Genomic DNA, 18,419 nt, shown 5'->3' with positions numbered 1-18,419 from the left:
GCTCTGGAGGAGATGGTGGCACATGTGTCCTGCATCTCCTGCAAGGCCAGCTCTTGGCCACTGCTGGTGGATGCCCCACACAGAGCCAGGGAGCCCCTGCCAAGCCCCACACACCCCCAGCCAGTTCCCTGGCAGATGAGCAAACAGCAGTGGTGGCTCTGGCCATGGCAGACACCCTGGCCCAGAGCTCGGTGCCTCACGAGGGGCTGGGCAGGGATGGACCCGGGTGCAGCTCAGCGTGTTCAAGCACATTTTCATAAGGTTTTCCAAAGAAAGTGAGGGAAGTTAATCGCTGGGTGTGGGGCAAAATCTGGCTGAGGATTAAAGCTTGTTTACATGATAAGAAGCAAAGGTCTTCTGAACAGCTGCCCTTGAGCAGAGGGGGAGGGACTCAGGTCAGGGACAGCTGTGGTGCCCAGGACACAAAGCAGTATCCAGCTGTGCTACCATCACATCTGAAGCTTTTCCATTTTGACTATCCCTAATAATGCTGAACCAAACTGAGCAAGCAGGATCTTACGTCAGCAGAAGGCTCCTATGATAAGCTCAGAACAAACTAAACCAGGCTTTCGGCAGATAAAGCTGCAAAAGCAGAGAAAGAGAATGATTTTAAAAGAAAACCCAACCAAAACCAAAGAAGAATTTCAATGTGATCTGCTGGCCCCTGTGACAAGCACATGAGGCTGGAGAAGGTCCCAGTATCTGCAGGGGACCCTGCTGTACTCATTGCTACAATCAGCACCTAAATTCCCCCTTAAACACCAACCAAAAATAGGAAGCATCCTGATAACTACTTTTCTGGATTGTTACTGTCCACAAACGTGCAGCCTGCAAAGTCCAACAGCAGCCAGGCTCAGCCAGCAGAACCTGCATGGCACCCCATCACTCACAGCAGCATCGAGTCACCCAGGATGAGCTACTGAGCTCAGGGATGCAGAGAACCCCAGAGCTGCCCAGAGGAACAGATAGACTCTGCTTGTCTGGCTGTCCCAAAGGAGAGGATGAGCCCCAGGAAACAGAGGAACTGCACCCCAGAGCCACCACCTGACAGGGAATCAGGCTCTGCAGGCTGTGTCCCAGAGAACCCACTGTGGCTGTGGGCTGGCCACAGCATGGCCCCACTGCCTCCCAGGGCTCTGGAGCTGCTCCCATTTGTCAGGGGCACAGGGCTGGCCACCCATATGGCAGCCCCAAGATGACCCAAGCTCCAGGATTTACCTTGGAGAGGAATAAATCATAAAGCTCCAAATGGGAGTGTGTTCTTCTATAAATCCACATCATCTCCTTGCCTGCAGGCAGGTTGGAGATTTCCCATCAAGAAAGGGACTGAGAGCCCTGAAAATACCAAAGGCTTAACCAGACAGCATGAGAGGAGCTTTGTAGCTGATTGCAGTGAGGAATAAAGCTGGCAGAGCCTCCTTGAGGAAATCCAAGCTGTTAGCTGATCAGTCCCACCATTTCAGGTTGACAAGAAGCTCTGCCACATGCCCAAAGCACCCAGAGCTGGCACAGAGAGACCATAACCCACCTCCCTGTCCATGGCCAGAGGTGCTGCTCAGCCTCAAGGATGCTGGGCCAAGGGTACAGCAGGACTCACCCTGGATATCCAGCAGAGAGAAATGGTGGTTGTTGGTGGCCTCAGGCGCCAGCGTGAAGTAGAAACGGTGCCCGCTCTGAGGCTCGTCCCGGTCCACAACGCTGATTGTCTGGATCAGCTGTGGGGAGAGGGCACAGGTGAGCACCAGAGCTGCTCCCACAGCCTCTCCCAGGGTCCCACTGCAGGGTCCAGCCAGCAGCATCACCAGCTGCAGCCAGAGAGGGACGAGCCTTCATCCCTGCAGGTGGCTCAGTGGGAGCAGCAGAGTGACTCCCACTGGGACAGGGGCTGCACACCAAGGCTCTCAGGCAGGAGGGGACAGATGGGCAAGCTGGCATTAGTCCAGAGTGCTGCCTGCAGCCCTAGACCAGGGCTGGGGGACTCTAGCTACCTGGCCTGGCTTGGCATCCTCACACACAGCAGCTTCATAGGGGGTGGCAAGCTCAGGTGGATTGTCATTGACGTCCAGGATTCGGATACGGAGAGAGGCCCTCGACACCTGGGAGTGGTTATCTGAAACAGAAGGAGAAGCAGAGCTTCAGGACAAAGGGACAACTGCTGCTATCAGAGAGCAAACCCCCTCATCCCCATCTGTCCTGAGGCCATCGTGGCTGCTGCCAGCACTGCACCTCTGCCTGCCTGTGGCACAGACTGCCTGCAGGACAGCAGCACCTGTGCAGCATGCTTCAGCCTCACTGCACCCTGCAAAGCAAGCCCAACCACTGGGCTGTGTGCCAAGGAGTCCTGAAACACCACCTGATCTACCCCTGGAAAATTGGAGCAGCCCAAAGCTAGTCCCAGCCATAAGGGTTAGGAACTGTGATGCAGCAAAACAGCACCAAGATGGGACAGAAAACTGGGATGTGAGATCCCCCTCTGACCTGGATCCTGATCCATAGGTGCTCAGGACTGGCAGCAACATCCAAGGGCCAAGCAAATGGAGCTGGGATGTGAAACAGCTGCATCAGCTAAGGGCACAGGCTGGTGGTGAGATCTGTCTGTCCAGCTCTGCTGTGCCCAGGTGACCCAGGGTGAAATGTGCCCCACTGAGGCACGAGGCTCTTGCCCAGGGACTCAAGCATCTTATGCTGACACTGGGTTTTTGGTAAACTTAAACACAGCATCATCCACCAGCTGGCATGAGGGGGGCACACAGTGAGACCGAGGGCAGCCCTGTCACCCTGTCACTCACCAGCCCAGCCTCACCCAGGCTGTGGTCCTGGGGACCCCCCTCCCTTGGGGCTCCCTCTGCACGTGGGATGGGGCAGCATTCACACCTCCACTCACTGCAGCATCACTGAGCTGCACACACACTGCCGAGGGACACCGAGCCCGTGGCACAGGATTATAAATCACTCTGGAGGGCCTGATGTTTGCTGAAGCACCTCATATATCTCCAGAAATGAGAACTCCCTCTTACTCCATCTCCTTTGTTTTACCCAGAGGCTGCACCTGTGACAGAACTAATGCTTCTCTCCACGCTCAGGCAGGAGTTCTGCTGCCTGTTTGTCTATAACATTAATAGTGGCCCCAACTGATCAGGTGGGGGAGGACCCCGGGGAGAGGAGATTTAGCGCTGCTCCATAATTAGCCAGGAATGTAAGCCCCCTCCCCAGAGCTGCCTTCACCCGGTTCTCACGTTATCACTCCCTCTCACCCAGACCAGCTGCTCTGGTGATTAGATAGTTGTTTTTGGGGGAGGGAGGCTGAAGTCGTGACTAAAAGCCTAGAACTATGTGTTATTTTAAAAGGCATATTGGTGCAGTGAAATTGCTTGAAGGAAGAGAGAAAGGGGGAGGCAGCGGGGTGAGAAGGGAGCCCGGGGAGGCGGCGGGGTGTGTGCTTGATGCCCACAAATGAGCAGGAAGAAAAAGGGTTCAGTTCCTGCAAGAAGGAGGATGACAGCGTTTCATCACCCCCTCCTCAGCCCACAAGGAAGATGGATAACCATCCCTGCTGCTCAGCTCTGGAGCAGGCGGAGAGGAGAGGAGAGGAGAGGAGAGAGGAGAGAGGAGAGGAAGAAAGGAGGAGGAATCCAGGACCCCAGCTCTTTCCCTTCCTAACTATAACCCAGAGGAGGAGCTGCTCCCTTAGGGTCCCAGTGTGGGACCAGCTGAGAGCAGGAGCCCATCCCAGCACTGCCAAAGCCAGGAGCTGTTGGGATGTGCGTGCCAGCTCTGGACATCCAGGTGATCCTGAGCAAAGCAGCTGCTCTTCGAGTCCAGCTCCCCCAGCCCCTGAGGGGGGATGTGAGCAGCGTGTTCAGAGCCAGGCAGGAGCACAGGGCTGTGCTCAGCAGCGGGGTCACATCCCTGCCTGGGCACAGAGCTGGGGACCTGCACCCAGCCCTCCCCAGCCAGGGCTCACGTCCTGCTTCCCTGGGCACAGCTCTGAGACAGTGACCTTTCCAAATGCACCCTGTCATACAAAAACCTCTCCTTCTGCCCTTCCAAAACTGCTGAAGCCTGAGGCTCGTGCTCACTCCTGGCTCAGTGACGGGGTCAAAATTTGACGTGTCCAGCAACATCGAGGTTAGAAAGGCAACTGCTACACTCTTGTCTACCTTTCCAGTGAGGCACACATCAGCTTCTTTTCATTTTGGCTGTACAATGTATATTTGAAGGTTTCTCAATGCTTTATCAACTTCCCTCATCCTTTGTGCTAGTACCTGGATTTACGGGTGGAAAAAAAGAAGAATGGTTGGATGTATTTGAAAGAAGTTATCTTCAAAACATCTGAAATAAGTTTTTTTCTAACAGTGGCATAAACTGATATTACGATGGTCAGAAATGTTATTGAGATTGTTGGAACTCATCTGTGATGAAAGGCACAAAGCACTCAGCTAACACAGGACTCACATCTGCGAGGTCAGAAACTCTGGCAGTGCTGTGTGCACGCACCCAAAACGCCCCAGCACAGGGGCAAAGGCTCAGCAGGCAGGTGCCAGGGCCAGAAAGAGAAGCAGAGAGGGTGGATGAGGCTGTGGTGGGGGTGCTGCAGGCACCTGCCCTCACAGGGCTCACCTGGCCCGTGACAGAGGCGAGGGCAGCATGTGCTGGCTGAGGGCAGCCGGAAGGGAGAAAAACCATCTTCCATTGCAGCCTCTCTCCTCGGTATTCCAGCTCAGCTGACTGACATGCAAATTAGTTTAATTATTTCTTCTTCTAAAATAAATTATATTTTGCAGTGGCTGCAATATGTTGTGTCAGGCAAAATTACATTCAATATTTTTAAACTAATTGATGTCAGCCTTGAGAAAACCTGATTGACAGCAGAGAGAAAACTAGGCTGCTACCTAAACGCTTCCCTAAATTAAAATTAAACATGCCGTTTTTCTGCATTTCCTTCAGGAGCTGGAATGCTATTAATCTGAAAAGACTGGGGAAAGAGACATGGAAAATACACAGAACAAGAGGGAGATGCTGGAAGCACAGCTGTGCAGTATGGGAGCTCCAGGCTGGTGACTGGCAGCTGCCTTTGCCAACATGGGAGGAATTATTTCAGAGCCACTGGAGCTGCTGTGCATGGGGGACAGAGCTCTGCCCAGTGCTTCCACACTGCTGCATCTGTGCCTGCCCCAGCACAGCCACCAGCGTGGCTCAGGGCTCAGCCAGACACCCTGCCCAGGTGCTGTGTAGCAGAACAGGCAGCACTGGGACAGGGCTGGCAGGGATGGGACGGGCAGTGCCAGGATTCTGGAGCATGAGATGGTCACTGCTGCACAGCAACCCTCAGGCCAAGAGTTACATGCTTCAGGGGAATCTTCATCCACAGAGTATTTCCTTATTTAATTAATCATGTAAGTAAGTAATCTCAACAGGACAATATTCTCCTCTTCAATATTCAGATGCAAAACACCAACTGGGCCTCTCCCTGAGCTGCAGACAGCTGAGTGCTCACAGGACTGACACCCAGCAGCTCTGGGCAACTGCTCAGCAATGCTGTAGCTCTGCAGCAGCTCCCAGGGATGGGAAGGGATTGACAGTGCTTGGTCACCCCTGCTGTGGCAGGAGAGGAGGGGACTTGTGGCTTCTGCTGTGCCAGGGTCCAGCCCTTGCTCCTCCAGAACCTCACACAATCTCACAATAAAGCACTTTGCATTTTTACACACAAACATCTCCTGTGGAGCTCCCAGTCCAGCAAATTCCATTTGCCCTCCTCCCCACACACACCCCAAAGTGCTCAGCAGCTTCTCTGAGTCTGAGGAGAGCCCAGGTGACCCTGGGCTGCCACATGCAGACCGGCTCAGGGACACTGCTGGGCACAGCATCCAATCTGCTCTTCTGTGTGGAGGCCAAATTGGTACAATACTGAATTCAAAATTTTTACATTAGTAAGGAAGCCAGAAGAGGCAGGAGTGGAATTTATTTCCTCACTATCTCAGCAAATTGGGAGAAGAAAATGCAGAGCAGAAGTCTGGGATGTGCCACTCTGCTCTCTAGCCCTGATGCCACGGTGCTGGGGCACAGGGTGGGTTTGGAGCTGTTGTGCAGCTCCTGCCTGCAAACCAGAGTGCTGCTGCCAAGGACAGAGCAGGGGCATGCCAGGGGTGTGACTTGTCTGACAGGTGGCTGTATCAGAGGCTGGAGCTGAAAACGTGGCCCCCAGCTGAGGGGAAGCAAAGTGGAAGCAGCAGCTAAGCCAAGTAACATAAATGGCTCTCACCTCTCCTGAGTCCTGCCCAAACTCAGCAGCATGAGAGTCATTAAATTGCATCCAAACACAATGCTCTGATTAAAGCCAGTCTCCAGCAGGAAGATTTATCATCTCAATTACCAGCAGTGGACACAGCAGTCAAGGCCTCATCATTTTACATGAGCAAAGAGGAAAACAGGAAGAGAATCACTAATATTAGCCCAAGGAAGGTAAACAGCTTGCGAGGGAGATGAAGATTTATCTGTGGAAACGCTTGGCCTGGTCCCAGGCCAGATTAGCTGAACAGCCCCAATGCTCCCTGCTGGCTGCCATGCTGCAGGCCAGGCACTCTGCTGGTCCTGGGCAGCTCCTGCTGGGGACAGAGCTGCCCTTGCTCCTCACGGCACCTCTGGGGAGCCCAGACAGCTCATGGGCACAGCTGGGCACCTTCTGCAGCTGTTCTTCCTGCTTCCAGGGGCAAATACACCCTGGTACCCACAGCTGGGAAATAACCTGGACACGGTCTCTGCAGCAGCTGCAGTGGGTGCCAGACAGGGCTCTCCAGGGAGGGGGCACAGCTCCTGTTTGGAGCTGCTGAGCCCCACAGGCTGCCTGTGGGAACAAGGGTTGCCAGTGGGGCTGGGCAGTGGCACAGAGAGGGGCTGGGCAGTGGCACAGAGTGGGGCTGGGCAGTGACACAGCCAGTGGGGCTGGGCAGTGGCACAGAGAGGGGCTGGGCAGTGACACAGAGTGGGGCTGGGCAGTGACACAGAGAGGGGCTGGGCAGTGACACAGCCAGTGGGGCTGGGCAGTGGCACAGAGAGGGGCTGGGCAGTGACACAGCCAGTGGGGCTGGGCAGTGGCACAGAGAGGGGCTGGGCAGTGACACAGAATGGGGCTGGGCAGTGACACAGAGCGAGGCTGGGCAGTGGCACAGAGAGGGGCTGGGCAGTGGCACAGAGAGGGGCTGGGCAGTGGCACAGAATGGGGCTGGGCAGTGACACAGAGCGAGGCTGGGCAGTGGCACAGAGAGGGGCTGGGCAGTGACACAGCCAGTGGGGCTGGGCAGTGACACAGAATGGGGCTGGGTAGTGACACAGAGTGGGGCTGGGCAGTGGCACAGAATGGGGCTGGGCAGTGACACAGAATGGGGCTGGGTAGTGACACAGAATGGGGCTGGGCAGTGACACAGAATGGGGCTGGACAGTGACACAGAATGGGGCTGGGCAGTGACACAGCCAGTGGGGCTGGGCAGTGGCACAGCCAGTGGGGCTGGCTGTCCTTCAGCCTGCAGAGGTCAAGCCCTGCCCAGGACAGCCCTGACAGCAGACCAGGAGGCCACAGGGATGCAATATCTTGTTGTAACACACTGCAGGCCATGTTACTGGTGCCAGGGGAATCAGGTGAGCCCTGGCACCTTGGGAATTCAGTGGGTACAGTTTCCCACCAGCCCCAACGAGCTGAGGCACAATCCTGGGCAGCAGGACTCCCACTGGGTTTGTTCCATTCCTCGTGCCAAGTTTACATCTCACTGAGGAAAGAGAATATGTGACCACTTGCCTCTGGTGGAGTTGGTGATGTCCAACCCTGTGGCATCCAGCTGCACCCCACAAGCCCATGGTGGGCACCACAGACACCTGTGTGCCAGGAGCTGCACTGCTGGGTGTGCTGCTGCCCTGCATTCCCCACTCCCACTCCAGGGCTGATCCCTCTGCACCAGGCACATCCTGACAGCTGCTGCACAGCCCTGCTCCCAAACCCTCCATCACTCACAAGGCTGTACCTTTACAACTGCCCTTTCCACCAGAGGATCCAGACATAAATTGTACTTTAAATTCAATATCAGTCATTAATATTTCATGATTACAAAACGTTAAGGATAATGTCACTGGGAAGAATGTCTGGGCAGCTAAAACGGATGAGTCAGAGCTCACCATGGGAGAAGTCAGAGCACTGAAGAGTCTCCCTGGTTTTTGAAGCAATCCAGCCTGACAGGCTTCCCTGCCAGAGGGGAGCTGCAGCATTTACTGACTTGTTCTGAAATCCTAGCCACAGCGTGTAAATATTGTCCTTCTGATTCTTGTCACCTCACGTTTCCTCTGGATGCTGAGTTGTGCTGCAATGCTGCCATCCCCCCTCCCTGCAGAGCCTCCCCATGGAGCCCCCAGCACAGGTCACAGCTGGACTGCCCTCCCTGGGATGTGACCAGGCAGGGCTCACAACAGTGCCACAGCCAGGGAGTGCAGGGGTCACTCCCATCAGCCAGCACAGAGAGTTGGCACAGGGAGGGACTGGGATGCACCATGGAGCCACAGATACCCCTTCAGGGCACTGGGGGTCTGGCCAGGGCCACTGACCCTTCCTCTCCCAGGGCTACAGGGCCTGTGCCCTCACCTGGCCAGAGTGGGTGGCAGGATGTGACCTCTGGGACCTAAGTCATGCCTTGACCTGGCTCCTTGACCATGAACAGCAGTGTCAACACTCAAGAATGAGCAGAGAAACAGAGCAAAGCCTGGAGAAGGCTCCTGCCCACAGACAGACAGGCCTTGGCACATGTCAGCAGGGATAAGGAGGGGCTCTGCAGCCCCAGCAGCTCCCTGGTACCCACTGCAGGGCAGAGGCAGAGCACAGCAGGGCCCAGGCTACCCTGGTGACTTGCACCTCCAAAATATGGAAAACTCTGAAGAACATGGCAATGCCATTCTGTTTCCCAGCATGATGCCTGGAACATTCTGCTCTCACAGTCCCTTCCCCCTGCTGCACCCCAGGATCTCCCATCCATTCCTTCTGTGCCAAGCCTGCACCACCCCAAGCACACAGGAGGCATCCAGAGCTCCACACCCAGGTGCAGGTCCAGTCTGTGAATCCCAAACACTGAGAGCTCTGGCAGAGGCAAGTGCTGACAGTCCTGCAGTGCCACAGGGCTCCAGCTGAGGGGACATCCAATCCAGCAGGGCACAGGATGATCTGGGGGAGGCAGTGATGTGAGCACAGCCCCCCGGGAGCCCCTGGTGCTGCTCAGCAGGTGTGAGTGCAGGCAGCAAGCTGTGCAGGGATGACTGGCAGAGATGGCGCAGAGATAACACAAATTTGATTAGTGTTCATCAAATACACTATTCGACCATGCTCCCTTATTAATGCTCAGCTCAGGAAGAGTATTTTTAGGTTGTCTAGGGAGATGTCAGACTCAGTGCTGCTGCATTTATTTTTCTTTTTTACTTTGGTGTTGATTAACACTCATGTCTTGGCCACCCCTGCAATGGCAGCACCCAGATTCCTCCTCCTGCCCCACAGACTCTGCCCCACACAGCATTCCTGCATCTCACCTGCCTCCATGGCCAGGACAGTGATGTTGTGCCACCCTGCTGTCTCCCGGTCCAGGACCTTTCCTGTCACAATTGCCCCTGTTTTGGCATCGATGTCGAAGATCCTCTCGGCGTCCGTGCTGCGGTCGATGGCGTACCTGTGACCAGGCAAAAGGGGAAACCATGAGCAGCTGGAGGTGCCCAGCCTTACACCAGCCCCAGGGTACTGGAATCCAACACCACAGGTGCTGTGTCACTGCTCTCCTTGTCCTGTGTTGCAGCAGGGTACAGGAAGGCCACGTTTCTACCAGGCTGCAAGCCCAGAGCCTTCCACTAAAATGAAAGTGTGGCTTTTGGTGCATAAAGTGGAACTGTGCACAGACTTTGGACAAGGGGAAAAACCTGCTCTGATGGGAACCTTATGCTTTGGATAGACAGAGCAACACAAAAACTGTGGGCTGTAACTTCACCTGTGGCTCTGGGAAGCTTCAGTGCTGTAGGCTCAGGAAAAGCACGGACCAAACTGAAGGTGAGCACCCCTGCTCGAGGAGCCCTTCCCACCTAATACCCTCTGTGCTGCTCCTCCACTGCATCCTCAAGTGAGACAGCCAGAGGGCAGGGCACAGGAGGCTGTAAGCCACATCTGCAGACACCTCAGCTGCAGCCGCAGTGGCACAAAGCACAGGCTCTGCACTGACCATGTGTTGCTGGGGCAGCAATCCTGGCAGCAGAGCAGTGGGCAGCAGCCAGCATCCCCCCACAGCCTCCCATCCATCAGCACAGCACATCACACCAGCAGCCCCAAGATTTGCCCTATTTCGTGCTTCCTGTCCCACAGGGAACAGGCTGATGAGCTCCTCCAGCTCTGGCTGTGTCCAGCTGCTCGGCAGAGACCCATCACAGGCATCACTCTGCTCATTCTGCTGCTTCAGTGCTGCCCCAAACAGCCCCTCCTGAGGGTGGAACCAACCCACATATCCCCTGGGCCATCCCCAGAGAGCACAACTCCCATTTCTCCCCAAGGGCAGCCCCACAGCCCACAAGGAGTCAGACACCAGGTTTGGCCCTGAGCCTTCACCAGAACACCACAAATCCATGTCCCAGTGGTCTGTCCTGCATTTCCAACCATTACACATGGAATGGAGCAAGCCAACAGTAAATCAGGGCACAATGAGGTGTGAGATCCTGAAGGAAAGGGCTGGAAGGGAAGTCTGATCCAGCTGAGGCTGTTGAGCACAGCCATAGCACAAATAACACAAACCACCACTGCAATCAGAATTAGAAATCCAGAAGGCCTGCAAATCACAAACAATACAGCATAATGTTATTGTGTACAGCATCTTTCACACACACTGAATCCCAGAGTGCTTCACAGAATTAAATAATACAAGACAGCAAAGAGTACAAAGGATAAATTACCAAAAGCAGGGCTGTGAATAAATTAAAGCCTTCAGTCACATGTCCAACCACAGAAGGAAGATAAATGTAGGGACAAAGCAAACTGGAAAGCTGGTGAGGTAGGACTGAGAGGCCACAGTGGACAGAGCAGAGCAGGACAGGCTCCAGGCTAGCAGCATGTCCAGGACAGGGGAAGTGCTCCATGTGCTGCAGAGCAGTTTTCCAGCCGTGGGTCCATCACCCACAGGGCTCACAGCCAAGGAACATCAGCTCACCTTCTTCATGACCCTGTGCTGTTCTGCCCCATGCCCTGGGATGGGACCAGCTGCAGATGGGAGTGCCTCTGGCAGAGCCTCTGCCCATCCACACAGCTCCAACTCTGATGGAGGCACACAAAAAGGCATTCCTACAGTTTAACATGTTATACAGTACCAGATTACATTTCCTAGCTCTCTCCCTTTCAGACAGATGGGGAGATGAGAGAGTAAATACAACAGCACTTGCTTGTAGCCAAATAAAAACATTCAAAAGTCACTCTCTAAATTCACTTGTACCCAGCCACCATCTAGTACTTATGTAGCTGAATTCCTCCTACCCCCTTGCATCTAGAGGTGATGGACATCTCTCACACAAAGCCAGGTACAGGCTGATGTATCTCAAAACCAGCTACCAGGGACTGCCTGCATTTTCTGCCCCAACTCCCAGCTGGCAGCAGAGCTTTTACAGGCACACAGCCAACTCCAAAAGGGACAGTGACACTGTCTTGGCATGTACTGCAGCCTCTCATCCACTCTCTGTTCACTCACTGCAAAGGAAAAGGAGAGGTATGGCCACTCTGAATTGTACAAATCAGTCCAGTGTTCTGCTGGAAAGAGGAACAGAAACTGGGATGACAACACCTGGTACCTTTCCAATAGCATAACCAGTTCTACATAACTGCTTCCATTGTTCTCCCACACCCCCGACCTCAAACATGTCCTGCCTTCCACTCCACTTTTTCATGCTGTTAAGTTCAAGATGGTACTTCACCCTTCCCATGGCTTCCCTGCCTCTTGGATAAGCACATGCCTGTTTTGATCACACTTCTGTCATAAACAGAGACATCTGTAAAAAAAATTCATACAGGAAAAAACAGTCAGTGATGGGAGACACCCCCAAGCCTGGACACATCTGACAGGGCTGCCTGCCTGGCCAGAGGGCAGGAGGATGGCAGGGAGTGTTCAGGGTAATGCACTGGATCCTGTTCTTATGCTTCTCATAGCTTTGCTGCTGAGGATGTCTTGTCCCTTCTGAATGGTTTGTTTGGGACATGCTGCCTGTACCCCATGGCCAGGCACAAACCAAACCACAGCTCTGATCCCTTTGGCACCACTGCCACAGAGAAATGTCACCTTCTCAGCATGCCCCAGGGAAGGAGACAGAGCTCAGCACACTACCTTGGCAGGACTGACTCTGCTCCACTCACTGTGACTGGGGAGGTGGCCAGCCCAGCTGGGTCTGCAGCTCCCAAAGGCCACGGATGCTCTGGAGTGCTGGCTGCTGTGGGAGCTGGGGACTGGGAGGGTGGCAGAGGGATGAACATCAAGCCCTGAGAGAAGCTGCTCAGAGCTGCAGATCTCACAGCAGAGCTCACCTTCCAACAGCTTCCACCTCATCCCACGCTGGAGTGAGCAGTGCTTTGCTGTGCTCACATCATTTGTGCAACACAACCTTCACCACCAGCCTCTCCACCTCTACTCCAGCTTCATATTCACCCTTCCCACTGCAGTCTAACAGTGTTTCTCACCTGGGAAGAGGCAGCATTTAATCCCTTCTCCTCCAGGTACTCAGAGACAGGACCTATGCTCATCTCTCTGCAGCTGGCTGGTGCTCTGGAGCTGCAGTCCCCAGCTCTGATTGGGATGCAGACCTTGTACTCCATTTCCCTCTCTTCTTGCTGGCACTGCCTGTTGGTCTGGATGTTACAAGTGACTGTTTAATTTCCACAGCTTTCCCCGTGCTCATCTTTCCCATGAATCCGTTTCTCAAGCAGTTTGTTTCACTTTTCCCCTGAACACAACAAGAAGCACATTTTATGCCATGTGTTTTGTTAATAGGGAGCTTTTCAAACAGTGTATGAAAAGCTTTTTGTTGTGTTTGTTTTTTCCTCCTCTCCCTTTTGTATTGAAGCAGGTTGTAGTTCTTGCTGTGCTGTTGGAGTCTATAAAATGCCCATGTCCAACACGTGTCTCCAGATTTTGTGAATGCCAAACAAGAATATCTCTGAGAACCTTAAATCCCAAGCAACATCTTCCCAGTGCTGATAAAGCCTGGAATGCACACAATCAGAGCACAGGCTCCCACTGCAGAGAGAGAAACAAAAGGCTCCCATACAAACAGCTTCACACACACAGACAGTCTATCACTGTATTACTTCATACAATGGCTCAGCTGAGAAAAACTGCACTACGCCCAGAAAACACACAGCTAAAGCCAAAAAGCCAAATGGAAACAATTTTTTTTTTTTTTTTTCTGAAAAGAAACAGTTCCAGCCTTTGATAGGCAAAAAACCCAAGGATGGAATAAAATAAAAAGAACTGGACCTTTAGGAGGGCATTGCCCACACTGGTACCACAGAACGTTTTGTGCCCCACAGAGGGCTCATAGGGCTGCTTGGCCATGCTGAGCTCAGCACAGCTCCCTGCTCAGGCACGGGGGTCACTGGGAGGGTGCCCTTCTCTGAGAGATGGGCTGATCTCCAGGTGCCTCCTCACAGCCAAGGCAAGCAGCTGCCAGGGGCTCTGCAGACAGCAGAGTGAGCTCTGTGCAGCTGGAGTGAGGCAGCGAGGAGGTGCCTCAGGGACACCCCTTCAATCCTCACATCTTTGTGACAGGTCACTGAGACCCAGTGCAGCTTGTGGGAAGGGATTTGTTCTCAAACCAAGTCGCTGCATCCTGTGGATCACCAGGAAGGCAGGGGAACATCAGGCTGGAATGTGCCTCTAGCAGTTGCTTTGGGCAGTGCAGCAGGGTTGCACAGCCTTGTTCCTGCTGGCCTGGGGCTGAAAACAAAAAGCCAAGGGCACCTCCCTTCCCGTTTGGCTAAAAATACCTCCTAAACCTCGTTACTGGCAGCCTGGTGTCAGCAGGACCTGGAAACCCTGACGGAGCTGATTTCTGCTCTGCTGTCTCTGGCAATCCTTGTTCTTTCCTGCCTCAAGGGGAGAGTGCATCTCGATGTGACACAAGTGGTGGCTGTCCCCTGTTCACAGGCAGAGCCAACACACAGACCCGAGTCCGGAGAGCAGCCCCTGCAGGAGCACAGCCCTGCCTCTGCTCCCAGATGGAGCAGGAGGCAGATGAGGAGCAGGAAGTTAAAGGGATCCACTGAACTGCAGCATCTTCAAAGGGCTCATACCAGCTTCAAGGCAGCGAGGATCAAATGCTGGTCATGCCGTCAGGACCAGGTGCTCTCTAATGTATCAGAGGTGAAGTACAAGTGCTGGCTTCTTGTGACTGAACTTCTGAGCAGCACACTTGAAACGAGAGGGGACTTAGTGCCTCTCCTGCTGACGGGTTGGTGTCACATCCTGGTGCTGCAGGGTGCTGGCATTAATGTCTGTGCGCTGCTTTGAAGCTGTTAACAGCTGCCTACGCAGCAAAGTATTTTATTAAATTACCTGGCTAGCCAGAGGACAGGGAAGCAGGAGAGATCCAACTCTACCTTCCTCTTGCATTGGTGCTGCATCAGCACGACCAACAGCAACCTGCAGCTCTGCTTGGTACGTGTTAAATGTCTGTGAAGGCTCGCCCTGCTGCACTGCCACTGCTCGTGACAGCAGGGACTGCAGCACCAGGCAGTGAAGGGATGGACCAAGTCCCACAGGGCAGCATGGGGGACACAGGATGAGCCACCTGCCTGGGGATAGCTGGAGGCAGGACACGAATTTGAATGCATCAGCCCTGACAAGGGAAAACACATGGCAATTCCCAAGCTGCAGCAGATGCCTGGGAGTCCTGTTGGCTGGGTCCTTGTGTCTGAACACGAGGCATTGCCTTGCCAGCACTGAGCTCACTGCAGGAGAGACTCCCAAAGTGAAGTTTGGGCTCTCACCATCTCATTCCTGCCCAGTACTTGAATCTGCTTCTCTCTGGTCCAAGTCTCCAGTGCCTTCTGTACAGCATTAAGAGCTTCCCTTCACTGCTTTCTTTTGGTCTGTCTGCAAACAATGCAGCAAGCTCCACAGGGAAGCAACACAAAGAACAAGAAAAAGCAAGAATAAGAATAGTTCTGTTCCCAAGGTCCCTTTTCTACAATTACAGATCAGAAAGTAAAATCTATGTTCTGCAGCACTGCTAGGAACAGTCAAGTGAAAAAGCACATGCACATGTGCACACACACAGGTATGTGGACACACCACTCTCCTGCAGGGTGTGTGCTGACAGACACATGCTCAGGGGCAATAAAAAAAGAAATCAGACACGTAGCCTGACTGGAGAGGGACTGGAGAGTCACAGGATGAGGTGAGCAGAGGTATGTTGAGAACACATTCAGCACTCAGCAGGCACTAGTGCAAGTGGTGCAGCACTCACATACACAGTTCCTGGCACACCAAGGCTGATTTCAGCCACATTTCCCTCAAAGTCAACTTTGAGCATCCAGCTTTGTGACACAGTACTCTCTGCTTGCTGCCAGGCATCTGTAGATGGCAGCTTTCCATGTGTAAATGCATTTCTGAGTTTTCTAATCATCATAGTCTTTGTTTGCATGAGGATCAGGAGATCCTCCTCACCCCACCATGAAACAGAAACCCACGGCTGCACAGCACCGAGCTCAGTGCCCCAAACAGGCACTGGGGGACATCACTGAATGCAACCAGGTGCTGCAACTGAGCCCTCGGTGGCCTGTGCCCCTCCACCCCACATCCCCATCCCTGTCCCTCCCAGTCCCTTGCTGCAGGGCTGGCTCCCTGCAGAGCTCTCAGTCACAGCCAGTGCTGCTCCCTGGAAGTGAGCGGCCCCGCCGGCACCTGGCACCAGAACACACATTTCAAGGAAATTTTCCACACGTTGAGGATGTTTTCTGAACACCAGATTTCCAACCCAACTGCTCGTGACTCAGGCCAGTTGGCAGGGCCAGAAGGCTGCTTTGTGCCTTAGGTAATAACAATTTAACAAGGTAACAATCTCTTTAGCCACAAATTAAATGGAAATGGGAAATGTCCTGTGCAGATAAGCTGCTGCCTGGATTATGTCCCCTGCCCAAATATAAACTCCTCTGATCTTTGATCCTATGCACACATGCACGCACACAGAGCTGGGCTGCAGCTCTGCACCTCCCAAGCCTCACCTCATTTCTCACCCTTCACCACCATCCTCCCGCCACTCCTGGCGTCAGGTACCACTGCAGATACCTTGCTGTCAGCAGCAAGGACACACAGCTATCACCCAGCCACCTTCCCTGGCACTCCCTTGAACTCACAAAGCTGTCACCTGTCAGTGACGTATCTGCCACCTGAGACACCGCTGTGCCTGTTGTGCACGGGCTGCCACTCACCTGCCAGCTGCCTGTCCCACAGAAACACACACACTGGGCCACACATGCAGCACTTTCCACCTTCACCTGCCCTCTCCCACCCCCTCTGCCCCAGCCACGAGTCCTCCCAGGCCAGGTGTCCCTTGCAGGTGTCCCCATGCCCACGGCTGGACTGGCTGAGTGAGGGTGGGACGGCGCGTTACCGGACGGGGTGGTTCGCTGTGTCCGGGTCCAGGGCAGTGACCACCCCCACGACAGAGCCCACGTGTGCATCCTCCTGCACCTCCAGCAGGTTGGAGGGGGGCCGGAACTCGGGGGGCTCATCCACGTCCAGCACTGAGACCCTCACGATGGTCTGGTCCCGAAAGGTGCCCAGGTCCACGAACCGCGGGTCCACGAACTTGTTGAGGGCCTCCACCACCACAGTGTGCACTTTTTTTGACTCGTAGTCAAGAGGCTGGGGAAGAGGGAAGGGAAGAGGGTAAGCCACAGCCAGCCCAAGGAGCCCCTCTGCTGCCCCTTCCTTCACCAGAGACATCAGGGCAGCACTAGAGCCACTAAAGTCACCTGCTCCCAAGCCTGGGGGCTTCTGCTTTGCCCTTCTGCCAGCAGCACTCACACCAAGGGGGCAGGAGGAAGCAGAAACTTCCATCCCACTCCCCTCAGGGCCCCCAACAGGGTGCCCAAGCTGTGAGCAGCCAGGATTCACTGGGAAGACAGCACAGTGTGTGCTGCACATGAGCGAGTTTTCATCATTAATCACCCTGCTCTTATTTCTACAGGGGAGGCCAGCTGCATACAGTGGCCTTGAAGAACAATCATTCTTTCCTGCCTGCACCAAGTATTTGCTTGATTGTTTTTGCCACCAAAAGCAGATACAGTTAAAGTGCTGCTGGTCAGGTACAGGAATTAGGTAGGCATTTTTCTCTTCTAACAGGTGCTATCAATAACAGCTGTAAGCATTCCTCTCTGTAGTCCTATGCATGGTGTCCCCTCTGCACAGCTCACTGCTTCACTGCCACCCCCAAGCCACCCTGGGGGACTCCAGCAGGCACTCTGTGCTGCTCCTTTTCTGCATTTGCTCCCAGACACAGCCCTGTGCTTTGCCATGCAGGCGGAGCAAAGACAGGTCTCTCCCTGCATCAGCAGGCACAAAAACGCAACTGCTACTGCTAGAGCAGCACTCAGAGCATTATCTTCAACTCAGATTCAACAGCAGCAGTCCCCAAAGGAAAGGGTCCTCCCAGGGAGCTGTGCCCTCCCTAGTCAATCAACACTCTCACCTTCTGCACTGTGATGACAGCCTCTTGGGTATTGCTGTCCGTGGTGACTTTGAACATCTCCACCCCTTCCTCATCCTTCACTTGGTATGTCATGTCCGTGTTCTCCCCGACGTCAGAGTCCTCTGCCTTCACCCTCCCGATGGCAGTGCCCACGGGGGCCGTCTCCACAATGCTGAACTGATACATCTCTGCAGGAGAAACGGGCACCAAGGTCACTGCTTCTGCCTTTGAACTGCCCCCACCCTTCACACACTTCCCTGGGGCACCTTTGGGCTGTGAGGGTTGCTCAAACCCCACCGTGTCCACAGTCCAGAATGCCCCAACAGGAGCAGTAAATACAGCCAAAAACGAGGGCTGAAGGAAGATAATTGGGGAGCACTGACATTCCAGGTGCTGTGTGAAGTAAGGGCTGATTTCTCTGCGTGGACATTGCCCCGCAATCAGCGCTCTCTGATTCCTTGCAAAGATTCTTTTGCAATTTCTGATTTCTGGGAGATGCAGCCCAAGAGCTGAGCCTCCCCCAGCTGCAGCCCCTTCCCTGCCTGCCAGCCTTGAGCTGCTAGAGAGCACTGCAGAGCCCTCACAGCCCACTCCTCACAGCAGGATCACCCTGCACCTTGCCTGGGGAGGGTCCACATCAGACACCAGCACCAGCCACAGGCCCCTGGCAGCAGGTTGGGAAACAG

General features: G+C 54.2%; 1 protein-coding gene across 1 annotated transcript in view; it reads right to left on the bottom strand.

Annotated features, from left to right (window-relative positions):
- CDH22 (cadherin 22) overlaps positions 1-18,419 on the bottom strand; it is a 78,670-nt gene that overhangs the window by 9,699 nt on the left and 50,552 nt on the right. Inside the window, exons 6-10 of the mRNA XM_077187542.1 lie at positions 17,734-17,921; positions 16,654-16,907; positions 9,559-9,695; positions 1,989-2,110; positions 1,598-1,715 (exon numbers count right to left, since the gene is read on the bottom strand). Of these exons, the coding sequence (XP_077043657.1) occupies positions 1,598-1,715; positions 1,989-2,110; positions 9,559-9,695; positions 16,654-16,907; positions 17,734-17,921 (819 nt within the window). The remainder of the gene's footprint in view (positions 1-1,597; positions 1,716-1,988; positions 2,111-9,558; positions 9,696-16,653; positions 16,908-17,733; positions 17,922-18,419) is intronic.

This window comes from Agelaius phoeniceus, chromosome 17, assembly GCF_051311805.1.
Source record: "Agelaius phoeniceus isolate bAgePho1 chromosome 17, bAgePho1.hap1, whole genome shotgun sequence".
In the NCBI taxonomy this organism is placed as follows: Eukaryota; Metazoa; Chordata; class Aves; order Passeriformes; family Icteridae; genus Agelaius; species Agelaius phoeniceus.
Note: the sequence above shows the minus strand (reverse complement) of the source record. Positions and strands in the feature narration are given on the sequence as shown.